Source organism: Lynx canadensis, chromosome A1 (genome assembly GCF_007474595.2).
Source record: "Lynx canadensis isolate LIC74 chromosome A1, mLynCan4.pri.v2, whole genome shotgun sequence".
NCBI lineage: Eukaryota > Metazoa > Chordata > Mammalia > Carnivora > Felidae > Lynx > Lynx canadensis.
The window spans coordinates 97,822,338-97,849,942 of NC_044303.2; the positions used below are offsets into that span (position 1 = coordinate 97,822,338).

General features: G+C 45.9%; 1 protein-coding gene across 3 annotated transcripts in view; it reads left to right on the forward strand.

Annotated features, from left to right (window-relative positions):
- The window catches only part of TNFAIP8 (TNF alpha induced protein 8), a 136,058-nt gene that overhangs the window by 85,759 nt on the left and 22,694 nt on the right, over positions 1-27,605 (forward strand). Inside the window, exon 1 of one of the 3 annotated variants that reach the window (XM_030317048.1) lies at positions 11,915-12,107. The exons of the other annotated variants lie outside the window; for them this stretch is intronic. Within the exon in view, the coding sequence (XP_030172908.1) occupies positions 12,035-12,107 (73 nt within the window). The 5' untranslated portion in view covers positions 11,915-12,034. Of the gene's footprint in view, positions 1-11,914; positions 12,108-27,605 lie in introns of those variants that run through there. 3 annotated transcript variants of the gene reach the window in all.

Below are 27,605 nucleotides of genomic sequence, written 5' to 3' on the forward strand. Positions count from 1 at the left end.
TCTATTGAGCATCCAACTCTTGATTTTGGCTCAGGCCATGCTCTCATGGTCATGAGATCGAGCCCTGCATCGGGCTCCACACTGAGTTTGGAGCCTGCTTGGGATTCTCTCTGTCTCTCTCTCTCAATCTGCCCCCCCCCCCACACTCCCTCTTTGAAAATAAATAAACATTTTTTAAAAATAATGTTTTTGTTTCATTCTTCATTAGTTACTAATGGAATGTGTATAACTGTTGGGCCTTGCATGGTTCAGACAAGACCCAGTTGGGAGACATGATGATTTGAACAGGAAAGCTTAGCATAAATAAATACAAATTACCAATATAGTAGGCAGCTCCTCCTTACACATAGGCAGCTCCTATGTGTAATAAGGGAATAGCATTCAGTCTTAAAAAAGGAAGGATATTCTGACACAAGCTATAACATGGGTGCACCTTTGGGACATTATGTCAAGTAAAATAGGCCAATCACAAAAAAAGACAAATACTCTGTAAGTTCACTTGTATGAAACATCTACAGTAGTGGGATCAGAGACAGAAAGTAGAATGGTGGTTGCTGGGGACTGAGAGGGGAGGAGAATGGAAAGTCAGTGTTTAATGGGTACAGACTTTGGGTTTTGCAAGATGAAGGGTTCTGTAGATGGATGATGGTAAGGATTGCACAATGATGTAACTGTACTTTGTACAATTGAACTATACGCTTAAGAATGAGGAAGATGGCAAATTTTACGTGATGTGTATTTTACTGCAATTAAAACCAATAATAAAAAAGAAAACAACTTAAATAATATATATATTTTAAGTTTATTTATTTTGAGAGAGACAGAGGGCAAGTGGGGGAGGAGCAGAGACAGAGGGAGACAGAGAATCCCAAGCAGGCTCCACGCTGCCCACGCAGAGCCAGATGTGGGGCTTGAACTCAGTGAAACAATGAGATCACATCCTGAGCCAAAACCAAGATTCAGATGCTTAACCAACTGAGCCAGTATAAGAAATATTAAGTTTGATGAGGATAGGCTATCTACCAACTAAAGACAATTGTAAAAAATGGAGGAATAGCTAATATAAGGAGTGACCACTTACCATGGGTTCAAGATAGAGCACCACCCTTGAGCTTCCCCATCTTCTATGTCACACCTTGAGGTTGGCTAGCCATGGCTCCTTGGATGGGAGAGAAGTCCCTGTAGTGTTGTGCTGATAGAACTTGCTGGAAATCCACCCACTAGGAAGGAAATCTGTTTATGTGGAGAGGCTTTTCACAAGAGCACACTGGAACCAGGAAGGAAAAGTTTTTCTTCCCGTAAATTCTCTGCAGTGCACCCCACCGAGAAAGCTAAGAATTGTATTAGCTGGCAAAAGAAAAAAAGTGTTTATGGGGCGCCTGGGTGACTCGATTAAGTGTCCGACTTCGGCTCAGGTGATGATCTCACGGTTTGTGGGTTTGAGCCCCGCATCGGGCTCTGTGCTGACAGCTCAGAGCCTGGAGCCTGCTTCAGACTCTGTGTCTCCTTCTCTCCCTGCCCCTCCCCTGCTTGCACTCTGCTTCCCTCTCTCAAAAATAAATAAATGTAAAAAAAAAAAAAAAAAAAAAGAAAAAAGAAAAAAAAGTGTTCAAAGTCCTGTCTTTATTTTCTCAGAGCAGGTGATGAAGGGTGAATTTGGGGCTGTCAGGCAATAAACTGAGCCCTGGCCACCTCACAGCTTCTCAAATCTTGAAATCAGATTGGATCCCACTACCCTAATTTCCTGTCTTATGTACTTTTTCGTATAATACTTGCTTTTTATCACAGCAACTGCCAACAACCTAGCTTTTCAGAGAAATGATGTCATTAAAAGAAATGTAGCACAGTCTAATGTTACACTGCAAACTTGCCTGAAGTAGTTCATACAGTTTCTGAGAGATGTTGAATGACGCTTTGTTTTCCTCAAAAATTTAAAATATCCTGCAACAGCCCCATGAGCTTGCTGTAGTGCCATCAGCAGCATAGCACACAATTTGGGGACCTCAGGGCCAGAACTATGAGTCTGTTTCAGGGCACCTAGGTGGCTCAGTCAGTTAAGCGTCCGACTTCGGCTCAAGTCATGATCTCACGGTTCGTGAGTTTGAGACCCATGTCAGGCTCTATGCTGACAGCTCGGATTCTGTGTCTCCCTCTCTCTCTGCTCTTTCCTGGCTCACGTTCTGTCTCTCTCTCTCTTTCTCAAAACTAAACATTAAAAAAATTTATGAGTCTGTTTCAACAATTCTGACCACACCACTGTAACACATGAGAATCTAAGGTGCCAGTTTGGTTAAATACGGGAGAGTCATATGTAAAGTCAAAACTGTCTGGGGTCGTATTATTTTTGAAAACCTCTTAGGAAATTACCAGATTGGAGAAGAGCAGATCACTTTCCAGTAAGTATAAGACTTACTGTCTAAGTGTTTCCTCTACCATTGGAGTGGGCTGCTGTTTCTGTGGGACTAGATGAAATTGTGGCTTGTCTTTGGAGGCACTTGGATACGAAAAAAATACACAGCCTGAAATACAACATTCACCATCCGTGCAGGAGAGGCTCACAGTGTGGGGAGGCCATACAGAGACAAGAGGCAGGGGGGACCAGCCAATTCCCAGCTCTGTCTCAGGCTTGCTCTGCAGCATAAAATCATTAAATGAATGGCAGTGGATACAATATTTGGATTGTTATGTTTTTTCTCTTTCTGTTTTGGGTTGATTGTAGGTAGTTGAAGTCGAGAAGGTAAAATGGCGTACGATGGGACTTGGCTGAATTCAGTGGTAAAAATTCCGGTGAAATAGGTTGCAGATGAAGAAAGTTACAAGTTTTAGCTCTCTTCTGTTTCTGCTGGGAAATGTATGGGCTTAATAAGACTTTTTATTCGGTAGGCAGGCACCCTGTTCGTATTAGCAGTTTCTCAGAAAATACATTTGTTTCGGTGATGTCTCCGACTTGGTGAATCATAATGATTAGACATGTTTCTATATTTCTTCTTTAAGGAGAAGCTGAAAGGCTTTAGTTGTGTAACCTGACCTGTTCAAATGGAAAAACTGATCCTTTCAGTCTTACTTGCAAAACAGCCTCCCCTTCCCCACTGAAACGCTGTTTGGATAAGTTCTCCTTTGGTTCATATTTTTACCACCTGCTGAGTTGATCTGTTGGGTTTCAGCCTTGGCTACATTCACCTGGCAAGCCTGTCCTGCCCGGTAGCTCTGCCTTCCAGGGTTTTCTGTCTCTAACATAGTGACCAGTGGGCACAAAAGTGATTGAACAGCCACTCTACCCGGGTCAGAAACTCCATGTAAAAATCAAATTATGCCAACTTGGAGAGGATTCAACTTTCAAATGGATCTCAGGGCAGGGGTCTGCGGTGCAGATTTCACATAGGAAGCATTCCTTTCGTTTCCGTGTGGATTTCACATTTTATTCAGAAACCGGAATAAAGCTTCTTGACTGCTCAGGCACCAGCAAGGAGGGCCTGTTGACCCAACCTGTCTTGGCATCGTTTTGTACGACCTTGGAGTGAGCGCACAGGGGAGAGAAGACGTGGTCACTGCCACCACGTCCTCCAGAGCTTCCTGCTTCTGAATTCTTCACCATAACCAACAACAGATGTGTGGCAGGCACTGGAAAGCTGCGTAACCATCTGACCTTGCCTTCAACTGCAGCCCCCTGGCCAGTACGAGGGGGATCTCCCCTGGGTTGTTAAAAAAGACAATCGAGTTAAAAAATCTGTGTTCATCTCATTACAAAATTACATCCTTGCCGGAAGGTGTAAAGTCAGTGCTTCGCCTGGCCGTCAGGTAACAATCCCTGCTCTGGAATTTCAGTTTATGATAAGGAGGAGACCCCTAGGGGTCAGAAAGGAGAGGAGGCTGTCTCTTTGAGGAGGGAGTCTGAATAGAGGTCAGCAAGGACAGCCTGGTTGAATGCTTGCTGCCTGGGATGGGGGTAAGAGATTGCTTCACCAGCCGGGTCGAGGACTAGAGGAGTGAGCTCTGAGGTTCCCTCCTAACCGGAGTTTCTGGGACTATGGTTGTGGATCACTTTTTCCTCCTGCTGCTTTTCCGGAGGAAAGGCAGGCATTGGTGGGTCAGATGGGACACGGTGACTTCCAGGCTCAGTCTCAGTCCTGCCTTGCTTCTTCCTGGTGCATCCCTTCAGGAACCCCCCTCATGTTATCCCAGTGTTGACCCCATTAGTCTGGGCGCGGGAAGGAAGTCCAGTCCTTTTATGTTCACGTTCTGTCGCTGGACCATGCGCATCAAGTTGCCATATCTGTCTGCAATGTCTGTGGGGCCGGCACTTAGGATGTCCAAATACATGTTCTGCAACCTAAAACAACCTGGCCTCATTCATGAAAGTATTCGGGAAAGGGCCGAAGGGGGATTTTAGAACTTTCAGTGCTTCATCCAATTCTTGCCTCATTTCACTATTGTTTCTCCTCTGTTAAATAAGTGGCATTAACACCATTTTACAGATGTGGAAACAGAGGCTCAGAGAGGTTAAATGGCTTGTCCATTATTCGAAGGAAAGTAAGAGGACAAGGAAGAGGAAAAAACATCCTAGTGCACAGGAGGCAGTGCTTCCTAGCTTTAAGGTCATCAGGTGCCATTCTCCTGTATCAAGTCTGGTATTCTTTTCCCTGCTCCCGGCAGCCCCACATGCCAGCAGGTTTAGTTAGGGTCCTGAGCGAACTTTTATTTAAAAACAAAAAGGGGTGCCTGGGTGGCTCAGTCGGTTAGGCGTCTGACTTCTGCTCAGGTCATGATCTCATCTTGGTGAGTTCAAGCCCCACGTCAGACTCTGTGCTGACAGTTCAGAGCCTAGAGCCTGCTTCGGATTCTGTGTCTCCCTCTCTCTGCCGTCCCCCACTGTACTCTGTCTCTCTCCATCTCTCAAAAATGAATAAAAACATTAAAAAAAATTTTTTTAATTGTAGTAGTTTCATGTAACTGAATAAATAGAAGCTATTGAACGTATAGCTTATTTAAAGCATTGGCCATCAGGAATGGAGTAACTTTCATGGGAGGCTGTGGTCTAAGCATTCAGACGGAGCGATTTGAGCAGTCTGTGCTCGCATCCTGGTCAGTTCGAACTCTGGAAGTCTCCCAGTAGAGCAGCCTTTGAGTTATTCTGCAAAATAAAGGATTTGAATTTCACATGTGTAGTTTCATAGAATGGGAAAGTCTAGTGAGAGGACACAGGGAGCATAGACTGCATTTACTGAGGTCCGAAGAACACGACTACTTAGTTTTGTAATCTTGAGCAAGGCATAGAGTTCTTTAATGACATATCTGTAAAATGGGTATGATGACCCAAGGGGGCTAACTGGGAAGTCTGAATAAAATCTCTTTTTTTTTTTTTTAATAAAATCTATATAGGGGCGCCTGGGTGGCTCAGTCAGTTTCATGTCTGACCCTGGGATTTGGCTCAGGTCATGATCTCATGGTTTGTGAGTTCAAGCCCCTCCTCAGGCTCTGAGCTGGCAGAGCCAGCTTGGGATTGGAGCCTGCTTGGGATTCTCATTCTCTATCTCTCTCTCTCCTTCAAAATGATTGAATAAACCTGCAATAAAATCTATGTAAATGCAAGGCATCATCGTTAAGTATTATGAAAGAAATACCATGCATCATACCTTCTTCAGATAATATTTTCGGGCCTGATTTTGAGTGTATGTGTATTTAGGCATCTGCTAAACACTTTTTTAGCAAGGAAGGAAGATTCCTTAGAAAAGTAACACAGACAATGAAAGCTGATGTAACAAGTGTATCCCAGATGTGCTGTTGTCTCCCAGTGTGTCCACCTCAGATGTCATAACTTCTTTCCATCCCTTCAGAATTGTCCACTCACACTCAGAGCATTAGTGAGGATGTGGGATTTGCTGAAGGTGTCACAGCAGGAGAATGAGAGGGTTTACCCATAGCACACTTCAAACTCCCAGGCAGGGCCCTGAGAGGCAGCTTCCCCCCTCTTCCATGGTCACACTGAATCCCAGCAGTTATCCTTTTTTCTTTTCTTTTTTTAATAAAGTTTATTTATTTTGAGGGGGGGAGAGGCAGAGGGACAGAGGGAAAGAGAATGTCAAGCAGGCTCTGAGCGGTCAGTGAAGAGCCCTACACGGGGCTCGAACCCACGAACCGTGAGATCATGACCTGAACTGTTATCGAGTCACATGTTTAATTGTCCGAGCCACCCAGGTGCCCCTCAGCAGTTTTTCTTGATGTACAGCAGTGCTTTGCCCCACTCCGAAGTCCCCAACCTCATCCCAGTACCCAGCAATGCATAAGCATCAGGCTCTTTCTCCACCTGAGAAGATACATAAGTGACCTCCACTATCAATGGAGAGCCCCCTTCTCCATTTCTGGTAAATAAAAAAAAAAATGTGTTTTTAAGTTTGTTTATTTTTGAGAGAGAGAGAGAGCATAAGCAGGGAGTGGCAGAGAGAGAGGGTGACAGAGGATCCAAAGCGGGCTCCGCGGTAAAGCAGTGAGCCCGATGTGGGGCTTGAACCTATGAACCATGAGATCATGACCTGAGCCAAAGTTGGATACTCAACCGACTAGCCACTCAGGTGCCTCCTAAATAAATATTTTCTTAAGGCACAGAGAGCAGGGCCAGGGTGGGAAGAGGAGAGGGCTGTGGGGAGAGACCCATTTAACCTCAGCCCTTTTTTCGAAGGTAAAATACAGAAATGTCTGGGAAGGATAACAAGGATGCAGAGCCTGTGGCCTCAACCAGGTGAGCCCAAGAACTCAGATCTTCAACACTTGTGAGGAGAGAGGCTGAAAGGCAGCTGTATGCGTAGAGCATGGCAGTCTTCCAGACACTTTCAAGAGTGTAGATGCAATCATACAGCAGGAGTTGAGGAGAGCCTCAAAGTCAAGTAGCAGAAAGCCACTTTTTATACTAAGTAAACAACTTTTTCTTTTCTGCCTTAAAATGTCCTGTGTACAGGTTCAGTCTCCTGTCAGCAGTTTAGAAATAAAAAATACTAGGGACACCTGGGTGGCTTAGTTGGCTAAGCGTCCAACTTCAGCTCGGGTCATGATCTCGAGGTCCGTGGGTTCGAGCTTTGCTGACAGCTTGGAGCCCGGAGCCTGCTTCAGAATCAGTGTCTCCCTCTCTCTCTCTGCCCCTCCCCTGCTTGTGCTCTCTCTTTCTCTCTCAAAAATAAATACACATTAAAAACAAAAAAACCTATTTAATACAATAGATGTCCTTATGATGTGGGGTTTTTGTGTCCTGAAAGTGTAGGTATATGACTAATTTATACAGATGCTTAGTATTTTTCACTGCAGAGAATGTACAGCATTGTTGACTATGAGCAGATAACTTCCTGAGTAAGCCTCTCTTCTCTTCTTGATTCTGCTGGACTTGTCCTTTGTGAGTCTGAAAACTTGCTGACCTTGTTGTTCTTAGCATACATCTGGACAGCTGTAAGCAAAAGGCCCCAAAGCCCAGGCTTTCTTTCTTTTTTGTAAAACAGCTTTGTTGAAGTATAATTTAAGAGGAGAATTTTCGGACTGTCTGGGTGGCTCAGTCGGTTCAGCGTCCAACTCTTGATTTTGGCCCAGGTCATGATCTCATAGTTCATGAGTTGGAGCCCCACATGGAGCTATGTGTTGACAAAACAGAGCCTGCTTGGGATTCTCTCTCTCTCTCTCTCTCTCTCTCTCTCTCTCTCACTCCCTCTCTCTGCCCCTCCCCTGCTCATGCTCTCTCTCAAAAATAAATAGACTTAAAAAAAAAAAAAGATTTTTCTGCTGCCCTGTGATAAAATTCAGTTAAGAGAGTGTTAATAAACCTTCCTTAAAATCAAGGTCACTTGAAAGGCTGAGTTGTTTAGATCTGTGTTCAAGATTGCCAAAATTATACCAGTAAGCTCCACATGGGCAGAGTCCGTTCACATGTGATACATATACGTATTTGATAATGCCCAGATGAATAGAAAAACACCCAGAATCCTAGTCAGTATGTTAAGTCTCCCATCTTGACACAGAAGGCGGAAGATCCACTACTGGGCACGAGCAGAAGGTCCACACCGTGTGTGTAAGTGCAGTTTGGTTTTAAGTGACAAGGGTTGTTAACTTAATTGCTGTTTTGTATCAGGTGGTCTATAATGATGTTGGTGTGACCTCTAAGCATATTGCAGGACTAAAGCATCCTGGAATATTTATTTTTTAATTTTTTTAAAATGTTTATTTATTTTGAGAGAGAGAGAGAGAGAGCATGAGCAGAGGAGGGGCAGAGAGAGAGGGGACAGAGGATCCTAAGCGGGCTCCGTGCTGACAGCAGCAAGCCCCACAAGGTGCTCCAACTCAGGGACCTGGAGATCATGATCTGAGCCCACATCTGACACTCAAGCAACTGAGCCACCCGGGTGCCCCTGTTGGAATATTTCTTAAACATCCAAGAGTGAACACATTCCACAGGAGGTAAATCATCGTGAGTACTGGAGCATTATTCTCTGGGGGCTGAACAGGGACTAATCCCCTTTTGAATAAAAGCAGAGCAAAATCAAGATGAAGTGACTGACTGAGCATATATGGGAAGTGACAGGGAAGTCCCAGAGAATCTGCTGTCCTTTGGCTTCACTTGTGGCATGGGGGGATGGGGCAGTGCACTTTGCCCAAGGTTATACTGGCGACTGAGGGGCGTCCTTGTCCCCATACAGTCTTTTAAAGTTTCTTTTTATTTTATTTTTATTTTTTTAATGTTTATTTATTTTTGAGACAGAGAGAGAGCATGAACGGGGGAAGGTCAGAGAGAGAGGGAGACACAGAATCTGAAACAGGCTCCAGGCTCTGAGCTGTCAGCACAGAGCTTGATGCGGGGCTTGAACTCACAAACTGCGAGATCCTGACCTGAGCTGAAGTCAGATGCCTAACCGACTGAGCCACTCAGGTGCCCCAAGTTTCTTTTTTTTTTTTTTTTTTTTTAATTTATTTTGAGACAGAGATAGAGAGTGAGCAGGGGAGGGGCAGAGAGAGACCGAGAATTCCAAGCAGGCTCTGCGCTGTCAGCACAGAGCCCAACTAAGTGCTCAAAGCCATGAACCCATGAGATCGTGACCTGAGCTGAAATCAAGAGCCCGGATGCTCAACCGACTGAGCCACCCAGGTGCCCCTACAGTCTTTTAAAATATGCTGCATGTTCCTTACTCTTGAGCTAAATCTGGACGTTCTTCCCCAAGGTGACTGCTGGATTGCATTTAAATGCTAAACAAGTTTTTTTCCAGGTTTCCTGAGGATGGGGGTGGGGGAGCCACTGTTCAAAGATGGAGCTGCTACAGTGACTCTGAATTGAATTACGAGGCTGACGTGGCTGCCCTTGGACTGTTCATTCAGCAGCCCTTCTTCTCCTTGGCTAACCTGAGCAGGGCTGCAGGCCTGTTTGTGAAGCCGGTGTAAAAACAAGCAGAACATCAAGGGCATGTATTTTAACGCGTCTCATGTGGTTTGTACGTAACTGGACTTGCAAAAGGAGATTTAATAATTCTTATGAGGGCACTTTCTGCAAGAAGAGGCTGAAGATGAGCCCTGCCTGCAGGGGATTGGGCCCGGAATTTGGGTTGTCTGAGTCTGCGTAACCGTCACCTTGAAAAAGGTGGCACACCTTAGTCCAGTTATAGATGAATGGGAGCTGTCTTATCCGTGTGGCGCACAGCCCTGATGAGATCCTGTAGGGCCCCTGGTGGACATCTGCAGACATCAGGGCTGTGGTGAGGGAGGGGGAGGACCAATGATGTGTGTGCCAACAAGGGCTTCCAGAATGATTCCTCGGACAGGCCAGGAAAGGTCACTTCTTACTGGTGGGGGGAGCATTTCTTTGGGATCAAAATGGTCACGTCTCCTCCATTAAGTTTGAGGTTGCCGAGTGAAGGTCCACATCTTCGCAGCTCCTGACTGAGAATGTATGGCAGAGGGGACCAGGCAGTGAACTGTGACTTTCGGAAGGATGCAGACTGTTACCCTTCAGGTGGTGAGGTCACTTTCCAGGAGAGGCTCCACAGCACTCATGTTATCCAGATGTTTCTCCTCTTCTCTGGATTGGCTGTCTTTCTGTCATCATCCTGCCCTTTCAGTGAAATGGAGATAAAAGTCTGCTTAGGGTCTTAGCTATGTTAGAATCACTCAGCAATAGGAAGTGATGGGATATCTGGGCCTTATATTAATCTTTATAATCACCTTTACTGCTTGTGACTTGCATAAATGCTTTTGTCCTGTTCAAACCCAATATTGAAATAAAAAGTTCGAGCATCTTCTACAAAAATTTACTTTCAATGGTGCAATACTTTGTAATAATCTCTGTAGGACTTTATGCTTTTCAAATCACTTTTTGCTTGTATTACCTTACTTATTATTTTTTTTAATGTTTTCTAATTTATTTTTGAGAGAGAGACAGAGCGTGAGGGGGGGAGAGCAGGGGAGGGGCAGAGAGAGAGGGAGACACAGAATCCGAAGCAGGCTCCAGGCTCTGAGCTGTCAGCACAGAGCCCCCCACGTGGGGCTTGAACTCACAAACTGTGAGATCATGTCCTGAGCCGAAGTCCAACAGCTAACCAACTGAGCCACCCAGGTGCCGCTTCTATTACCTTATTTAATACCAAACATAAATATGTCAAGTAAATACTATTTGTAATCCTCATTTTACATGTGAGGGAAGGGAGGCCCAAAGAGATTAATTTGCTGAAAGTCGTTAAAAAATGATTTTAATTCAGGCTCTTTAAATCCAGATCTTTTGTGTATTCTTTTCACCAAATTTACCTTAGTGCCTACTCTTGTGTTTTTGCCCATATAAAAATGGGATATGAGGAAAAAGAAAGCAGCTGGAGAAGAAACTTATTAAAAGAATATAACTTTTCTCAGAGTTCACCATCTTTCCGGTATGTTATTGGAGCATCTTTTGCCTTAGATTGGTGAGAAAACTAGTGCTGTGCAAAATACCTCCATTAAGACAGGTATCTCCATGTCAGCTCTAATCCAGGACCCTCGGAAGGAAAAACCAAGGTTTCACCAAGTGAAGACGCCCACCTCTCAACCAACTGTAAGGAGCCAGTGGACCAGTCCAGGGGGCAGAACTGAGTTCTCCTCCCCATGCTCTGCCAGACTTTCTATTCTATCAGCATTTCAAAAGCCGGAATACCGGCCTCCCCCTTTGGCATTTGGAAAGAATTTATCCCGCTTTGTCGACAGTAGCGCGGGAAGGGAAGGGCGCTCCCCCTTCCGAGGTCCATCCTTAGGGCTACCTTGTAATGGAGCTGCTCCTGCGCCCGAGCTGGGGTTTGAGTAAGAGTGCTCGCCCGGGTTATGCTGAGTAAGCCGCCTTGTCTGCTTTTCCAGTGCAAAGGTAAGGGGTGGAGGCCAACCCCACTTTCTTCAAAAGGCCCTGCTCTTGGGCTGGTGAGGTTGCCTGTGCCTGGTGAAACTGGTCCTTCCAGCCACATGGACCAAGGGCCACGTTACTTTCCCCGCGAAAGGAACGGACAAACCAGAGCAGCTTCAACATCCTTATTTCTTGGCATGTCAGACCCCAAGACAAGGAAAGTTAAATGGGCGCCGAAAAATGTAACCCAAAGATCCAGGGGTATTTCTGTGACCGTCAGTGCATTTCTTATTTCTGTGCAATTGCAGCGCGCGCTGAGATGAGCCTTGTTGCTTTAGTTGCACATGTATTTCACAGGCGTAGCCAGTCTCGGTCACGTTTGCCCACGGCGCCCCTCGGCCCTGCCTGTTCCGAGAGTCGGGCTGCGGTCCTGGCCTCCACCCCACCTGCGTGCGCCTGGGCCCCGCCAGCCGCGCCAGGTCGCCTCCGCCCTGCGACGGGCCGGGTCCGCGCGGCCCCGGGGGCGGACTCCCGCCGCCCAGCCGAGACGCGATTCGTCACTCTTGCAGAAGTTTCCCCCTGCAAAAATCCCTGCACCAGAACCAGCCCTCCGCCCCGGGGAGGTTTTGATTTTAGTGGCTCCCCTTCCTTTTATTTTCTGTCGTGAGCGGGGTTTTGGCCTCGGAGCAAACTTGAAGCTCGTCTGAGTACATGTCAGCGGTAATCGCCCCTGCAGCCGGTTACCCTGACACCATGCACTCCGAAGCAGAAGAATCCAAGGAAGGTATGGCTTTGATTTCTTGGGGGTTGGTGGGCGGGGGGGAGCGGCCAAGTCCCGCGGAGGAATGTGGAGGAAAGGCGTAGTAGGGGAGCAGATGGGAGTTTTACAACGAGCGGTGGCTACTTTGTCGCAGCTCAGCGAGAGCTGGCTATACAGAGCCCTGTACCCTGCTCACCCCGCAGCCCCAACGAGACAAGGAAAGGACAAGTCCGATCTAGCGCAGGCAGCCCACTAAAAGCTGCTTTGTAGATTTGTCTGGAAAGGAAACGGCCCCAGTATTGACTCCAAGAATGCAAAATGTGCTTTGAAAAGCGCTTGCCTGCCTGCATTAGGACTTCTTTGCAAGAGCCCAAACAGTTGAGGGACCCTTAAAAAGGGTTTCAGAAATTGGAAACTCCGTGTGTTTCCGGTTAAAAGGGGAAGCCGAGTGAGGGGGAGAAGTGAAAGATCTTCATTTAGGGAATAGGTTAGTTGTTGTTTTTTTCTTTTTTTTCTTTACTGACTTTTCAGTGGTGAATTCATTTTTTTGGGGGCTTAAGGGAGCCCGGAGATGTGAGGGACGCCTTGTGCAGCTTGTAAACTGAGGAGTTTGTCTGTTTCTAACTTCACCCAGGCAAAGGGTTTCCTTTACTCCTAACAGAGAACGGGTGACAGGGCTGGAAAAGCTCCAACGAAAACACAATTATACGCTGGTGTTAGTTCTGGGAGTTTATTTGTGTGTGAATGTTTGTATGCTTTGTTTCCTGAAACTCGATGTGTACAAAAGTCCTCTTGTAAGTGGGGGTGGGAGGGAGGAGAATTGGGGAAAATTAGAGAGTAGTAGGAGAGGAGACTGTTCATAATTATGAAAATTCCTTTTCTTTTGGAGCAGCCTCTTGGGAAACTGGTGGATTTCAAGTTAATCGCAGCGGCCGCTGGGAGCCTGGGGAGCAGAAAGGAACCCCATCATTTTTCCATTTGGTAGACGTGAATGACTTAGGGAGATCCCTTCAAACTTGGCCTCCTCTTTCTTTTTACTGATTCCCTTCCCAAAGTAAAGCTCTGTGTTTCATAATGTGGTCTCTGGGGGCTGGTGTTTACCTTATTATGTGGTGTGGGGAAAGAAGTCAGTAAAAGAGGTTGTTTAATAGAAATATGAGGCTGTTGTGAATGAAAAATGACAGCCAGGAGCATTGTGTTTGAGCTTGATGTGGAGCGTGGGGGATTGATGTTTCCTGGCTGTGGCCTCTGTCTTGATGGAGCCATGTGCTGATGGCTGTTTTTTTTTGTTTTTTTTTTTTGTCTTTATAACAGCAATTTATAGTAAGTCAAAGGTAGTCAAAGGCAGATAGGAAACAGGCTGAGAGAATCCAGCCTGGTGAACTCTTGTACTGATTACAAGTAATATTTAAATAGGCATTTTCTCCCAGGTGTGTTTTTCATTTCTTTTGGGAAAGAAGGAGCAGGCGGGGAAGATGGAAAAAAACGTCATCGCAGAGTGTAGACTATATTCCTCTCGCGGCATCCACCTTGTTCTCTCCTGCCCAGCTCTCTGGATAGTAGCCTAAACAGAGGGTGAAGAGGGTGCTTGATGGCCCCTCCCTACTAGGTCCTCCCCTTACTACCTCCACTTGCCATCATTTCCATTCTGCAGAACTGCAGCAAAATGGTCTGGACTCTGCTTTTTACAGAAGGCCCAGAATTTAAAAAAAATATGATATGAGGTGCTACAGGTTTACATTGATGGCGATAAGATATGGAATAACTCTGCAGGGAGATGGCGTGAATACTTTATTCACAGAATCATTGTCACTTCTGCCAGGAAATAAAGGGTGTGTTTGTGTGTGAGTGAGTGTGTGTCCATATCCTGGGCACTTCTTACAAGGCTGGGTATTAGCTGTAATCTAGAACCCTCTGTTTAGCTGTCACCCCCGGCATGTCTTTGAAAGGAGTTACCCTGTGTAAAGTATTGTTTTTTCTCTCTCCTCACTAGTCCTTTCCCCTCTCCTTAGCTTTTTTTTTTTTCTTCTGATAGAGTTGAGTATCTCATTTAGTGTGGCATCACCACAGGCTCTTCACAATGTCTACATTGCCTTCCGATAGTTGGTGCCTGACTTCCTATCATGGGAGATGCTTGTAAGTCATTATTCTGAGCTCCAGTGAGAGACTTATACTTTCTTTGGGTTAAATCTGAAAAAAATATCAAGTCAATTCAGAAGTCCTTAGAGGCCAACATATTTGTGTATGTGAGTGAATGTGGAAGCAAATGACTGGGGATATTGTTAAGCCATCATAGCTTAGAACGCACTTGACTCTGTGCCAGGAGGGCTGAGATTCCATCCTCAGTCTATGGCCACCTCCTAAAGAATTGACTGAATTTTGCCTGCTTACAAATGAATAGGTGATTGTACTTGAGTATTAAACAGAAAGAAATAATCCAGGCCTGGCTTTATTAAAAGCTGAATGAATTTAAGATATACGGGCATGGGGGCGCCTGGGTGGCGCAGTCGGTTAAACGTCCGACTTCAGCCAGGTCACGATCTCACGGTCTGGGAGTTCGAGCCCCGCGTCAGGCTCTGGGCTGATGGCTCAGAGCCTGGAGCCTGTTTCCGATTCTGTGTCTCCCTCTCTCTCTGCCCCTCCCCGTTCATGCTCTGTCTCTCTCTGTCGCAAAAATAAATAAACGTTGAAAAAAAAAAAAAAAATTTAAAAAAAAAAAGATATACGGGCATGATGTGAATAAGAAAGCAAGAGAAATGAAGGACGAAACCCACTTTGCGAAAAAGGGGAAGGTCATAGAAAGGAAGACACCAACAGTTTCCAGTGGATGGCAGCTTCCTGAGGAGATAGGCTGACGGCCACATTTTTTGCATTTAGGGACATCCTGTTGAGTAAATTACTTAATTGTGAAATAGGAAAAAATGAAGGGCGGCTCTGATCTCTGAGGACCTTTCTACTGTTAAACGTCATGGGATGCATAATTCCTTCGTCTAGGTTCTTGTAGCCTTGGTACCAGAAAGTAAGAAAGCCATTTTTTTATAGTTTTTTTTTTTTAATGTTTATTTATTTTGAGAGAGAGAGAGAGAGATTGGGAGAGGGGCAGCAAGAGGGGGAGAGAGAGGATCCCAAGCAGGCTCGGCACTGTCAGCACAGAGCCCAACACGGCGCTCGATCCCATGAACTGTGAGATCAAATAACCGGAGTCAAAATCAAGAGTCAGACGTTTAACCGACTGAGCCACCCAGGTGCCCTGTGAGGAAGCCATTGTTAAGGAGGGGTTGCTATGTGGGGACTTGGGAAAAAGTGACCCTGGAGCTGTGAGTGAGCTCAGCTCCTCCTCTGGGGCCCCTAATAGGTTTTACCCTGCCCTCACCCATTTCTCTCCTGCCTCCTCACCAGGCCTGCTATTTCACAGAGAAAACAGTAGCCATTAGACCATCCCTCAACTTCCTGCCCCCAGAGTGACAGACTCACCTTCACCCATTCCCTCCCTTCAGGTGTCCGTGGAGTAGGTGTCCTTCCCTCAGCAGATGGCCACGCCTTCCACCTTGGGCTCCTCACCGCACCTGATGTCTTTCCTGGTTCTTTTCCATCAGCTTCCTAATTCAGAGTGTTTGCACCTGCTGGGCCTCCTGCCGGCTATATCCTTCTCCCTACCTGACGTTCTTTTCACTTCCTTGGAGGGATTTGTTCTGAGCCTCCAGCCTGAATTAGGATCTGCCTTCTCTTAGAGCACCTGTTCTTGGCCTTACCGTTACTGTTTAGCATCTCTTCTCCAGATCACAAGCTCTGGAGGGCAAGACCACATCTGTTTTCTTCCCCAGTGTAAGTGGTATGAGGTGATCATTTCCTATTTATACAGTCAGTGACTGAGCTCCATTCTTCAAGGTATCCTCAACACTTTGTCCAATTTTAGGCATTTATCTCTCCTTTATTTTTGTTTTAATTTTTTTTAGTGTTTATTTATGAGAGAGAGCGTGAGCGGTGGAGGGGCAGAGAGAGAGAGAGAGAGAGAGAGAGAGAGAATCAGAAGCTAGCTCCAGGCTCTGAGCTGTCAGCACAGAGCCCAACATGGGGCTTGAAATCACAGACTATGAGATCATGACCTGAGCCGAAGTCAGACACTTAACCAACTGAGCCACCCAGGCACCCCTCTCCTTTATTTTTTAATTTTTATTAGAAAAAAAAAATTTTAATGGGGGTGCCTGGGTGGCTCAGTCGGTTAGGTGTCCGACTTTGGCTCAGGTCATGATCTCGTAGTCTGTGGGTTCAAGCCCTGCGTCGGGCTCTGTGCTGACAGCTCAGAGCCCGGAGCCTGCTTGAGATTCTGTGTCTCCCTCTCTCTATCTGTCCTTCCCCTGCTTGTGCTCTGTCTCTGTCTCTGTCTCTCTCTCTCAAAAGTAAATTTTTTTACTGTTTAATTTAATTTTTTTTTTTGAGAGAGAGAGAGACCTGAGCCAAAGTCAAGAGTGGAACACGTAACCGACTGAGCCACCCAGGCGCCCCTGAAGACACAGTTTTGAAACTAAAATGTACTGAGGTCTTCTGTGTGCCAGACACAGTGCCAAGCAACTGATTATGTATATTATCTCATTTAATACTTGTATAATAATCCCTTGTGTTGACTCCGCATAACAGTAAAGCAATCTGAAGTCCAGAGAGGTTATAAACTGTGCCTAACATCACAAAGCTAGAAAAAGTGGAATCAGGGTGTGAATGGACGCCGACTATCCGCAGAACCCATGCTTTTAACCCTGACCTGATACTCCTGGGAATGTCCCAAAGCTACCCTCCCCCATCCTCAAGCTTGGCATTCAGGGGGATGCTCCCTGTGGTCTGTGTTCATTTGCACCCTGGCTCCGGAAGCGAGGGCTGGAGAGGCCAGGTGTTGGAGAAGGAAGAGGAGACCCAGGCTCTTTCCTGCCTCTCAGGGACACGGGAAGGGAGTCTTGAGTGCATTCTTCTCCCCTGGTGAGGGGATCTAGGAGCTCAGCAGGGCTGGTAGGGGGTACCTGGAGCCCACTGCAGTGGAGGGTCGGGGGAGACCCAAGCACCTTTGGGACAAGGTTTTTTGAGTCGCCAACTTGAAAAGGGAGTGTGGACTCCCCTGGTCACTGAGATGAAATAGGCTTCAGTTATGTGTATATTAGGTTATCACAATTTGGTGACCTTAATAGTATCCACTGGGCTTCAAGTTTCTTCAAAATCTGCAAGATGGGTATACACAGTGAGTGATCCTCAAGTCCGTTGTGATCCACTCAGTTAACTTGTCATGTCTCCTGGTGATGAGTTAACTTGTTGGCAATATGCACAGACATTTACACTCTCGATGGTAGCCCTCCTCGGTTGAAATGTCATTTTAACAGGTAACTGACCTGTTCCTCAGTGACTGTATGGTAGTTTCTCAGGACTTCAGGTTACCTATGCTGAATCTGTCTCACCATGGTCTGCCCTCTCTGGGGTCCTCACTTCCCTGGTGGGTTTTCATGAAGCCTATTTTTTTGTTTTTTAAACCTTTATTATTATTATCATTTAAGTTTATATATTTTGAGAGAGAAAGAGAAAGAGTGTGTGAGCAGGGGAGTGGCAGAGAGAGAGAGAGAGAGAGAGAGAGAGAGAGAATGAATCCCAAGCAGGCCCTGTGCTGTCAGCACAGAGCCCAATGCAGGGCTCAATCTCATGAACTGTGAGATTCTGACCTGAGCCCAAACGAAGAGTCGGGAGCTTAGCCGACTGAGCTACCCAGGCGCCCCTCAGGCAGCCTGTTGTGATCAATCAACTTGGCAGTCGGATGACTGAAGTCAGCCAAATGACAGGACAGAGGTATGTCTGAGGACTGACTCCTCATAGAGACTTCACACTAGAAAGAACGGGACCAACACCTGGCAGAGTATTTATCATAGGAGAGAACAGCTCACTTTTTCCATGGTGGTAACTTGTTCATCTCTTCTGTCGCCAGAAAGCCACATTGGGTAGGGTCCTCGCTGCCTAGGGACCTCATGAGGTGCGACAGCTTCTATAACAGCATTCTTTGCTAAGCATGACTGTACCGGTTTTCTCCCCTCTTCCCTCCCTGTGCTGGCCCTTCTCTGCAGATGGAAAGAAAAAGAAAGGCTCTGAAGAAATGCATGGCCCTGGGTGCGGCTGACCTTGATGTCATGTATAATGTAAGAGGTCCAGCATAGGGTCTAAAATACCAGACTTTGATGTGATCATGTTTCTTTTTATGTAGTCATTAGCCTTGGAGTACAGAGTGCTCACAGGGACTAAAAGTGGAACATTGGTTTAGAGGTCCTTGCCAAACCATCTTCTGTACGGTGGACATCACTGATGACCCGACATTGTTCCACACCCCCGGCTTCAGGGTGTCTGGGCCTTTTTCTTCCTCACTTCTGAAATTTTCATCAGACTGAATATGTATCACGCTTTTCTGGTCCCCGAACTATGGCGCCAGTGAGCAGTCAGGATAACGTAGATGATTAGGTTCCCTGTTCCTGGCTGTGGGTAATCCAGCGAACAGCCCAAAAAGTGGGCAAGTGCCAGAGCATGCAGTAGGGCCAGAGAAATCTCCAGACCCAGTGATTTCACTTCAGAGTAACGCAGAGTCGCTCGATCTGCCACAAACCGTTTATTTGTCAACATTTCCGTCTGTACGAGAAGGATGCTGACAACTTGGAAAAGAATGAGTTGAGCTTGGTCATATACCTCTCTTCATTTAGTGGGTTGTGCCTAAAATGATAGCGTAAGCTGCATTAAAAAAAAATCAACTCACTGGGGCACCTGTGTGGCTCAGTCATTTAAGTGTCTGACTCTTGATTTTGGCTCAGGTCATGATCTCACGTTTCGTGGGATCGAGCTCTGTGTCAGGCTCTAGGCTGACCTCACGAAGCCTGCTTGGGATTTTCTCTCTCCCTCCCTCTCTCTGCCCTTCCCACTCACTCTCACTCTCTCTCTCAAAATAAATAAACTTGAAAAAAATCAACTCATTGTGTCTGTCTGTAATATTTCAGGAAGATCTGCGGTAAGGAGACTTTGTAATTAAAATGATTCTCCTCCAGACACAAGTAAAATCACCACGATTTAGAGTTAAAAAGCAACAGCACACATTCTTTTATCTTACCTCTTATTTTAGAGATGCAGAACTGAGGCTCAGAGAGGTAACGTCCAGGCCCTATCAAGTACCGCACCTCCCTTCCCCCTCATGCCTGTTTGGCCAACAAGAAGTTTTGCAAACATAGGTTTTTTGCATCCTGCATTTGTTCATGAGCTCTCCTTGAGGCAGGACGGACCTCATCTGTTTGTATGGCTGCCGTTCACCAGCTTTGGGGGGAATTTACAAAACCTAAAGGGACTGGTTGAACACCTGAAGAGTTCCTATTTCACCTTCTCCTAAGTGGATAACGAGTGAGGAAGATGAAGAGGCACTGTGAAGTAAAATTGAGCTCTGCACATAGGTCTTGTTCACTCCCTGGTGTGGAAAGTGGGAGAGTCCAAGTGAGAGGCGATTACACAGTGAGCTAATTTGTTTTCATTGCTTTGAGAAGAGCATCATTCAGGGAAATTCACCATTGAGGGTGCCGGTTGGGCAGGGGCACTCTTGTGGGGAGAACGTGTGCACCTGTGTGGGTGGGAAGCGTTCAGACACCGGACGGGCGGCTGCAGTAACAGATGGGCGCCCCACAGTCTCGTTTTCCCCAGGGCCCCGCAGGCCTGGTGCATTCTGGGAGTCAGCCCGCGGCTCCCGCGGCCGCTGACCAAGGAACCTGAAAGAACAATTACTTCAATCTGGTTCTAAGAGTTTAAGAAGCTTGAAGAAGAGTTGTGCTGCAGTGCATCCTGAGTGACTAACTGCTGAGTGGGCACTGAATGTCTCAGAGGTGCTTCTCTGGGGATCTGCAAGCCTGGGCAAAGCCTGTGTTGCTATTAAGTGGTACCTTGTGGTATTTATGTTTATTTTTTTTATTTTTTTTTAACGTTTATTTATTTTTAAGAGACAGAGAACGAGCAGAAGAGGAACAGAGAGAGAGAGAGGGAGCCACAGAATCCGAAGCAGGCTCCAGGCTCTGAGCTGTCAGCACAGAGCCTGATGAGAGAGATGGGGGTTTGGCGTTTGTGTGTGTAGTACCATCTGTGCGCGTACTTGGGAATACGCTCTCCGGGTTTGTGGTGACAAGATTTAATTTTGTAAATAACTGGGAGCAGACTTTCTCCCAAGGAAATGGTGAAATGCCCTAAGTGACCACGACAGCTTTAGGCTCCCGAAACCTTAAGACCTTATTGCCTGGGGTCCCTGCGTGGCTCAGTCGGTTAAGCGTCCGACTCTTGATTTCCATAGAGCCTAACATGGGGCTCGAACTCACGAACCGTGAGATCATGACCTGAGCTGAAATCAAGAGTCGAACGCTTAACTGACTGAGCCACCCAGGCGCCCCGAGAAGCCGGTTTTAGAGGCCAGGAGAATGAGACAGTGGTCAGCCACGTCTGAGGAGAGGCTTTGCTGCCTTCTCGTTGGGGTCTCAGCAAATGCTGAGAGCCTAAGATCTCATCTGCTAAGGGATTAGACCACATCGTGAACATTCAGTCAGTACTGCGTGGGAATGAGGGAAGGTGTGCAGGCTGTGGGGTGACTGTCCCAGCTGTGAGCATGCGCCCGTCTCCTGAGGAAGGGCTACTCCCATCATCTCCATTGGTGCACACCTTCAAATCTTAGTTGCCCCCTGATTCCTTTCTTGATCTGCATCCCGCTCACCTCAGCCCTGTCTCTCTCTGTGGCGTTGGCACGGTCAGCCCTGGGTGCCTGAGGCTAACAAGTGAATCCTGGCAGGAAATTTAATCCAGCTCTTCACACCAGGAAGAAGCTTTGGCCAACCTGAGAATTGGAGAATGTTTCTAGTTTCCCTTTCGCCTTCACATCCTCTCCCCTCCCCCCAACCCCATGCCTTTTCTTCCTGGGGGCCTGTCTTAGAAATCTACCGATGTATCTGCCGGGGACACCCTAGATTTGACAGACTTTCATCTTATATGTGTAACATAGGATTTGGGCCACACTAAGTAGTTGAGCCATCCTGAGAAATTTTATGTTTCTCCTGTTGGTCACAGCAGTGGGAATAGAATATGCGGGTCCCTTGTGAGAGCCGATGAGGGGATGCATGTGTCAGTGATTAGACAGCTTCACTCAGCAGGTGCTGGTGTGAATAAGGAGGTTTATAATGACACCCAATGACAGAATGCGTGCGAGGCCTGCCTACGATATTCAACCTGATGAAGTCCTCAGTGCATGTTCTGTAGAGAGCACGGAAGGGTGGGCTTGTCCCAAGGAACTTCTTTTCTTCTGTGAAGTTACTCGATAAAAGTGAGATACTACTTCACTGACTGTTCTCTTTATTGTAAAGCGCTTATAACACCGTTTTCTCCTTTCGAGGTTTAAAATTAAAATGAAGTCAGTTACGAAAGAGCTAGCATGGCAATGGACCCCTCCCCAGGATCCCGAGTCTAAATGTCTGACTCCAGTCCTCCTGAGAAAGGAGATGATAGTCAAAGAAGAGGTCTCTTGGGAGAGTTTTCAAGGAGTTAGCCTTGAGGGGCAAGTCACATGTACTGAGCGGGAACAGAACCCTTCTAGAAAACCAGAATAGCAAGGAGCTTTGAGGGAGTGGCCACTGGACAGATTTCAAAATTTCAAGGGAACAATGAGGAAGAAATCGTGAGTGGGAGCCTTGTGGAGAGGGAGGGGGTGGGGATCCAGCCCTGATGTGGAGGTTCCAAGGGCAGGGGTAGGCATGTGGAGAGACAGGAAGGGAGGAGTAAGGAAATAACTCTGGAACGAGAAGGGAAAAAAACAAAAACAAAACTTGGGCAAAATGAGAGAGGTGAGCAGCGGTGTAACTGAGATAATGGGAGAAGACGTTTTGACAGTTTGGTCTGTTGGGGTGTGAGTTAACAGTAGGCCGGAGGGTGAGCTGGTCTCCCAAGTAGGAGGCCCACTTGGAGGCAGCGGAACAGTGGCCTGTGGAAGACACAGGAGCTCTGTGGCTCTTCCCGGTGGGTGGGATGAATGCCAGGCCCATAAACAAGGACGTGACACTGAGGAATGCTGCTGCCTTTCCAACTGCTGAATCGGGGCCAGTCAGAAGCCAGGGCTGTGTTGTCTTGGCTTGGATTTCTAGCGACGCTCATGCTGGGTTATAAAAATGATTTCCTCAAAGAGCTTGCAAATGGCAGACGATGAGTTAGAAAAAGGCAGGAAAGCCAGCCTGTGGGAGTCGTTTCAGAGCCCTCTGCCAGGTCGTGCCATTCCCTTTTCTGGAAGGCCTTCGGGTGAATGGCGGTTGGAGGAGTAGAGCTCCGTCACCCCCTCCCAGTAAAGCTGTCCCTCCCTTCTTGGGGGGTCCACGAACTAGCAAGTCTGACGGTAAGCAGGCTCACTGAAGAATTTCAGGCTGAGGGGTTTTTATGGGTAGAACTGGTTTAAATTATTTGGCTCGCTTGACCATAGCTGACTTGATGATCTGACTGATAACCCCAGACGCACAGGAGCAACTGCATAGGAGTGAGTATTTGATGATCCTGCTGTGGCCCTCCATCCCAGCATGCTTTGCGGTTGCCCCCTCTGTGCCTGGGGTGTGGGCGTGCAGGGGGGAGGGGGTGCTGCGCCTCAGGTTTCTCTGTGGTGGCACTTGGGCTGGCTTGTTGTGACACGCGTAAGGGTTAATCAAGTAAAATTATAATTGCCGTGGGGAGAGCCAGCCTCGCTGAAGCCTGACAGCCCTCAGGGTGGCCCGGGATAAGGTCCTTCTTCCCATCCTTAATTGTTTTCCTCTGTTTCCCAAACATGCGTTCTTACTGTCACACGGTGGTGGTAGGCCAGTGGATAAAAGTTTACCTTTCTGCTCTATATTTTAGTCCTCTGCATTCATGTTTTTGTAAAATTCTCAGGCGGCCCTTCCTTTACCCTAGAATTAGACCATATTAAGAGAAAGGAGGATTTCGTTGCTGCTGCTTAGTTCCCTGAGATAGTCTGCAGTCTTTGGACACTTTTGTAGATGAAGATGTGGGCTGCCATTTGCACTATTAATCTTTTTTTAATTTTTTTAATGTTTACTTTTGAGAGAGAGAGACTGGGGAAGGGGCGGAGAGAAAGGGAGACGCAGAATCCGAAGCAGGTTCCAGGCTCTGAGCTGTCAGCACAGAGCCCGACGCGGGGCTCGAACTCAGTGTGGTGAGATCATGACATGAGCTGAAGTCTGACGCCTAACCGACTGAGCCACCCAGGCACCCCACTTGCACTATTAATCTAAAGGGTGGGAGTGAGAGAGCTGTTATATTTGGTAGGGATGCTAGAATAGTCCAGAAACTACCAGCAAATAGTCTCTTAGAATAATATTGTCTGTTGTTCTTTCATTTTTTTTTCTCCATGGCACCATCTATCCCTCTTCTGTGAAATAGTCAAACCTGTTTTCTTTGTATATCTTTTAAAGCTTCAGTTAGCCAGATTTTTTTTCCCTAATGTTCGATGCTGTTTTTTATTCCATGAATAACTCAATTCACTAAATGTAGGCAGCTACTAAACTTGGCAGATTGTTGCCATCTTCGTGCCCCTGGACAGGAAGTGTTCTGTATAGATATGACTAACCAGTTTCCAGGCTTAAAAATAAAGTGGGGGATTTCTGGACAGAATAGGTCTTTGTCAGTCATTTCAACATGCCCGCTAAGTATGAAGCTCCAAGCCAGCCACTTAGCTCTCTCATTTTTTCCGTGCTCTCACTTCACCTGACATTTTCTGTTATACAGATTGAAACTGATTTTATGGTGTTCATTCATTTTTAATAAACTAAGAGGGTATTTGAATTGTCATGAGAATCTGCGAGAGTCCTTATTCTCTCCTTGCTGCCTCTTTTATCTTGAGCTCCTTTTAAATCATCACCCTCCCGAAGTACGTAATGGGGAAATGTCGTTGGCACCTGGGCAGCTCTACATACTATGTCTCTTATGTTCTTGAATCTAAGGCCCGATGGAAAGAGCCCTTTTTTCCTCAAAGTTACTTCCAGTGAATGTAGTGATTCTTAAATTTCTTTTGTCATGAAGCCCCTTAACTGCTTTGGAAGAATTATACCATTTTTTAAAATGTTTATTTATTTTTGAGGGGTGGGGGGACACAGAATCCGAAGCAGGCTTCAGGCTCTGAGCTGTCAGCATAGAGCCCACTTGGGGCTCGAACCCATGAACTGCAAGATCACAACCTGAGCCAAAGTCAGACGCTTAATGAACTGAGCCACCCAGGCACCCCAGAACTCTACCATTTTGACAGATACCAGAAGGCTTTTCAGCGTCTTGTCGCCTACAGCTCTTATTTCAGGACTTCACAGATAACTTCAGATCTTATTTTAAATAATGTAATTTTCCCCTCCCTTAATGGAAATACTGTTTCTCTTCTTTCTTTCTTGCCCTAAGCATCTTTCTTTGGTCTTAATTCTTTTAAAAAAAATTTTTTTTTTCAACGTTTATTTATTTTTGGGACAGAGAGAGACAGAGCATGAACGGGGAAGGGGCAGAGAGAGAGGGAGACACAGAATCGGAAACAGGCTCCAGGCTCTGAGCCATCAGCCCAGAGCCTGACGCGGGGCTCGAACTTACGGACCGTGAGATCGTGACCTGGCTGAAGTCGGACGCTTAACCGACTGCGCTACCCAGGTGCCCCTCTTTGGTCTTAATTCTTAACACCATAGCATTTCATAGAGATGCTAAATTAGATACAACATATATTAGATGAGACTGTCTCTAACAACAACAACAAAAAGTGTTTCTCTCTCCGAATCATGAACTTTGAGCAAGGGTTAGTCTTCAATGTGAAGACTGCAATTTGTTTTTCAAATAAGAACATATGCCAGGGAATGATGATTTAAAATACAAAATGCATGTAAATGCTTTTCGATTCTTTGGGACAATGAGGCCTCATTTGCCAAGTTTAGAAATAAGTGATAAATCCATAAAGAACAAGGTTATGGTTACTATTCTTGGGTTGAAAGTGGCCGTGACTCAAGTTCTTATTCTCCCATGCCTCCTCCTTTTTGTCTCCTGCTCTGTTATGAAGACTAAGGCAGGACAGGGGAACCTGGGTGGCTTAGTCGGTTGAGCATCTGACTTTGGCTCAGGTCATGATCTCACAATTCACAAGTTTGAGCCCTGCGTCGGGCTCTGTGCTGACAGTTCAGAGCCTGGAGTCTGCTTCCGATTCTGTGTCTCCCTCTCTCTCTCTGCCCTCCCCGGCTTGCGCTCTGTCTCTGTCTCTGTCTCTCTCACTCAAAGATAAGTAAACATTAAAAAAAAAAAAAAAATGACTGGGGCACCTGGGTGGCTCAGTTGGTTGAGCGTCCGACTTTGGCTCAGGTCATGATCTCACAGTTCATGAGTTCCAGCCCCGCATCAGGCTCTGTGCTGACAGCTTGGAGCCTGGAGCCTACTTCGGATTCTGTGTCTCCCTCTCTCTCTCTCTGCACCTCCCCAGCTCATGCTCACACTCTGTCTCTGTCAAAAATAAATAAACTTTAAATAAATAAATAAATAAATAAATAAATAAATAAATAAATAATGACTAATGTAAGACAGAGTAAGCAACCCCTGCTATGATTGGGTTAGAGCTTAATAAAAAAAATCTAGTCTTTTGAAAATACAGGACTCCTGTATTTGTGCTTCAGATACCCTGTATCTGTTCTAGTAGGATGCTTTCAAAAGAAAAAGGGAAGTGTTTCTACAAACTGAATTTTCACTGAATAAAATGTTTCCTTAATCGAAACTGTTCATTTCCTCTGTCTTTGTAGTAATCAAGACTCTTGTAGTGGAAAGAATCTTCTAGTTTTTATGATGATGGGAATGTTGTAGGCAAACAGAAAATGTTTGATGACTAATGGAGTGTGAGAGTAGACATATGGTCCGGGGGTAGAATATTTTGCAGAATTAAAATCTCTGCTGTTCTCGTGAGATTTACGGATCATGCAAACATTGCCGATGATCCATCATTTGTGCTTGCTGTCTCATTTTTAGGTACGGGGAGGTGTTGTACTTCATAGGTAGTTATGCCACGCATGGTTCCAGCAGCCAAATAAAACCAAGATGGACTGACTTTTAGAATGAACTGTGAATATGGGGGGCGTTTAAGAAGTCCTGGTAGGACCTTCTTCTTGCTGGTTCCCTTTGAAGCCATATAGGTGATGTTCAGTTTCCTAGCTGCTGTTTTGAACCACAATGGCCAGGCCTTAGCTCAGCATAGACCCAAGAGAGAGCTTTAACCAGACCAGGTCTGTTCAGGCTAATGGACGCCATAACAGGGTAACTTCTTACTCTATTGAAAAATGATGGTAACTGGAGAGTTGTCTTTTGGATTGGGGCCAGATGGGCTTTATTATCAAAACACTTCCAGCACATCTTGTGGGGCAATGGAAAAAGGAGTGGTTTGGGTAGCCCTGGGTGTTTGAAATGCCTGCCTTTTTTTTTTTTTTTTCCCCACTGCTTTTTTTGTTTGTTTGGCCACAGAAACATCTTTTTGTTTCACTTCATCAGAATTGTGTACCTCTGGGGTTCTTCCTGGGTTCCAGGCCTGGGACATGGATCAGCCCAGAGAAGCTTATTACTCTTAAGTCTACTTTAACATAAATAATTACTTTATTGGAATAAGTACTTTAAAATAGGTACTTGGTTGGGTGACAGGGAAAGAGGATAAATTCAGATGTGAAATTCTTTAGGCTGAGTAAAGCAGGCCTTTAAACCTGATTTAATGCTTTTAACAATTAAAGCTCCAGCTTTCATTTGTTAGTTTATACCTGGGAGATGAGAAATGGGCTTTATCAGGCTTTGACAGCAGATTAAAGACCTCAACCCTTTTTGAACCATCAACATACATGCTCTGAAGTTCTATCAAATTATGAGTGATAAAGGCAAGCTACTGGTCAAAATGATCTGAAATGTGCTTGAAAAAAATCTTGCCTCTAAGACCAGAAGGGACCAAAGCAGTGGTCTTTCTAGGATTTGACCACCATTTTACAATGAGGCCAGAGACCAAGAAATAGCTGTTACTGAGACCTCTTCTGATCCAACACCAGCCTCCAGGCCTCTCCTCAGTACCCCTAATGATTTAAAAAAATATCTTAAAATATTTCAGATTCTTTACCCTCCATCAAAATGCAGTGAGCCGTAAGTCAGCTCAAGAAAAGATGGCCCAACCCTGACTCCTCAATACTTTGTTAGATGCCATAAAAACCTTAGAGAGCTGGGATGTTATTAAGGCCTCCATTTGGAACCTGGAATCTTAATTCAAGAATTCTATAGCTTTTTTTTTTTTTTTTTTTTTGCCCATATCTAAGATTGCTCTGTTTTGTGATAATACCAATTTAATGCAAGAAAAATACTCATAGATGCTAGACACGTGTATTCAAGATTTAAATTCCTTTCGATGTCAGCTAGAATCTCTACACATTCATTTAAACATGGTTTCTATATTTTGGTGGGGGCAACATGTCAAATAGTTTT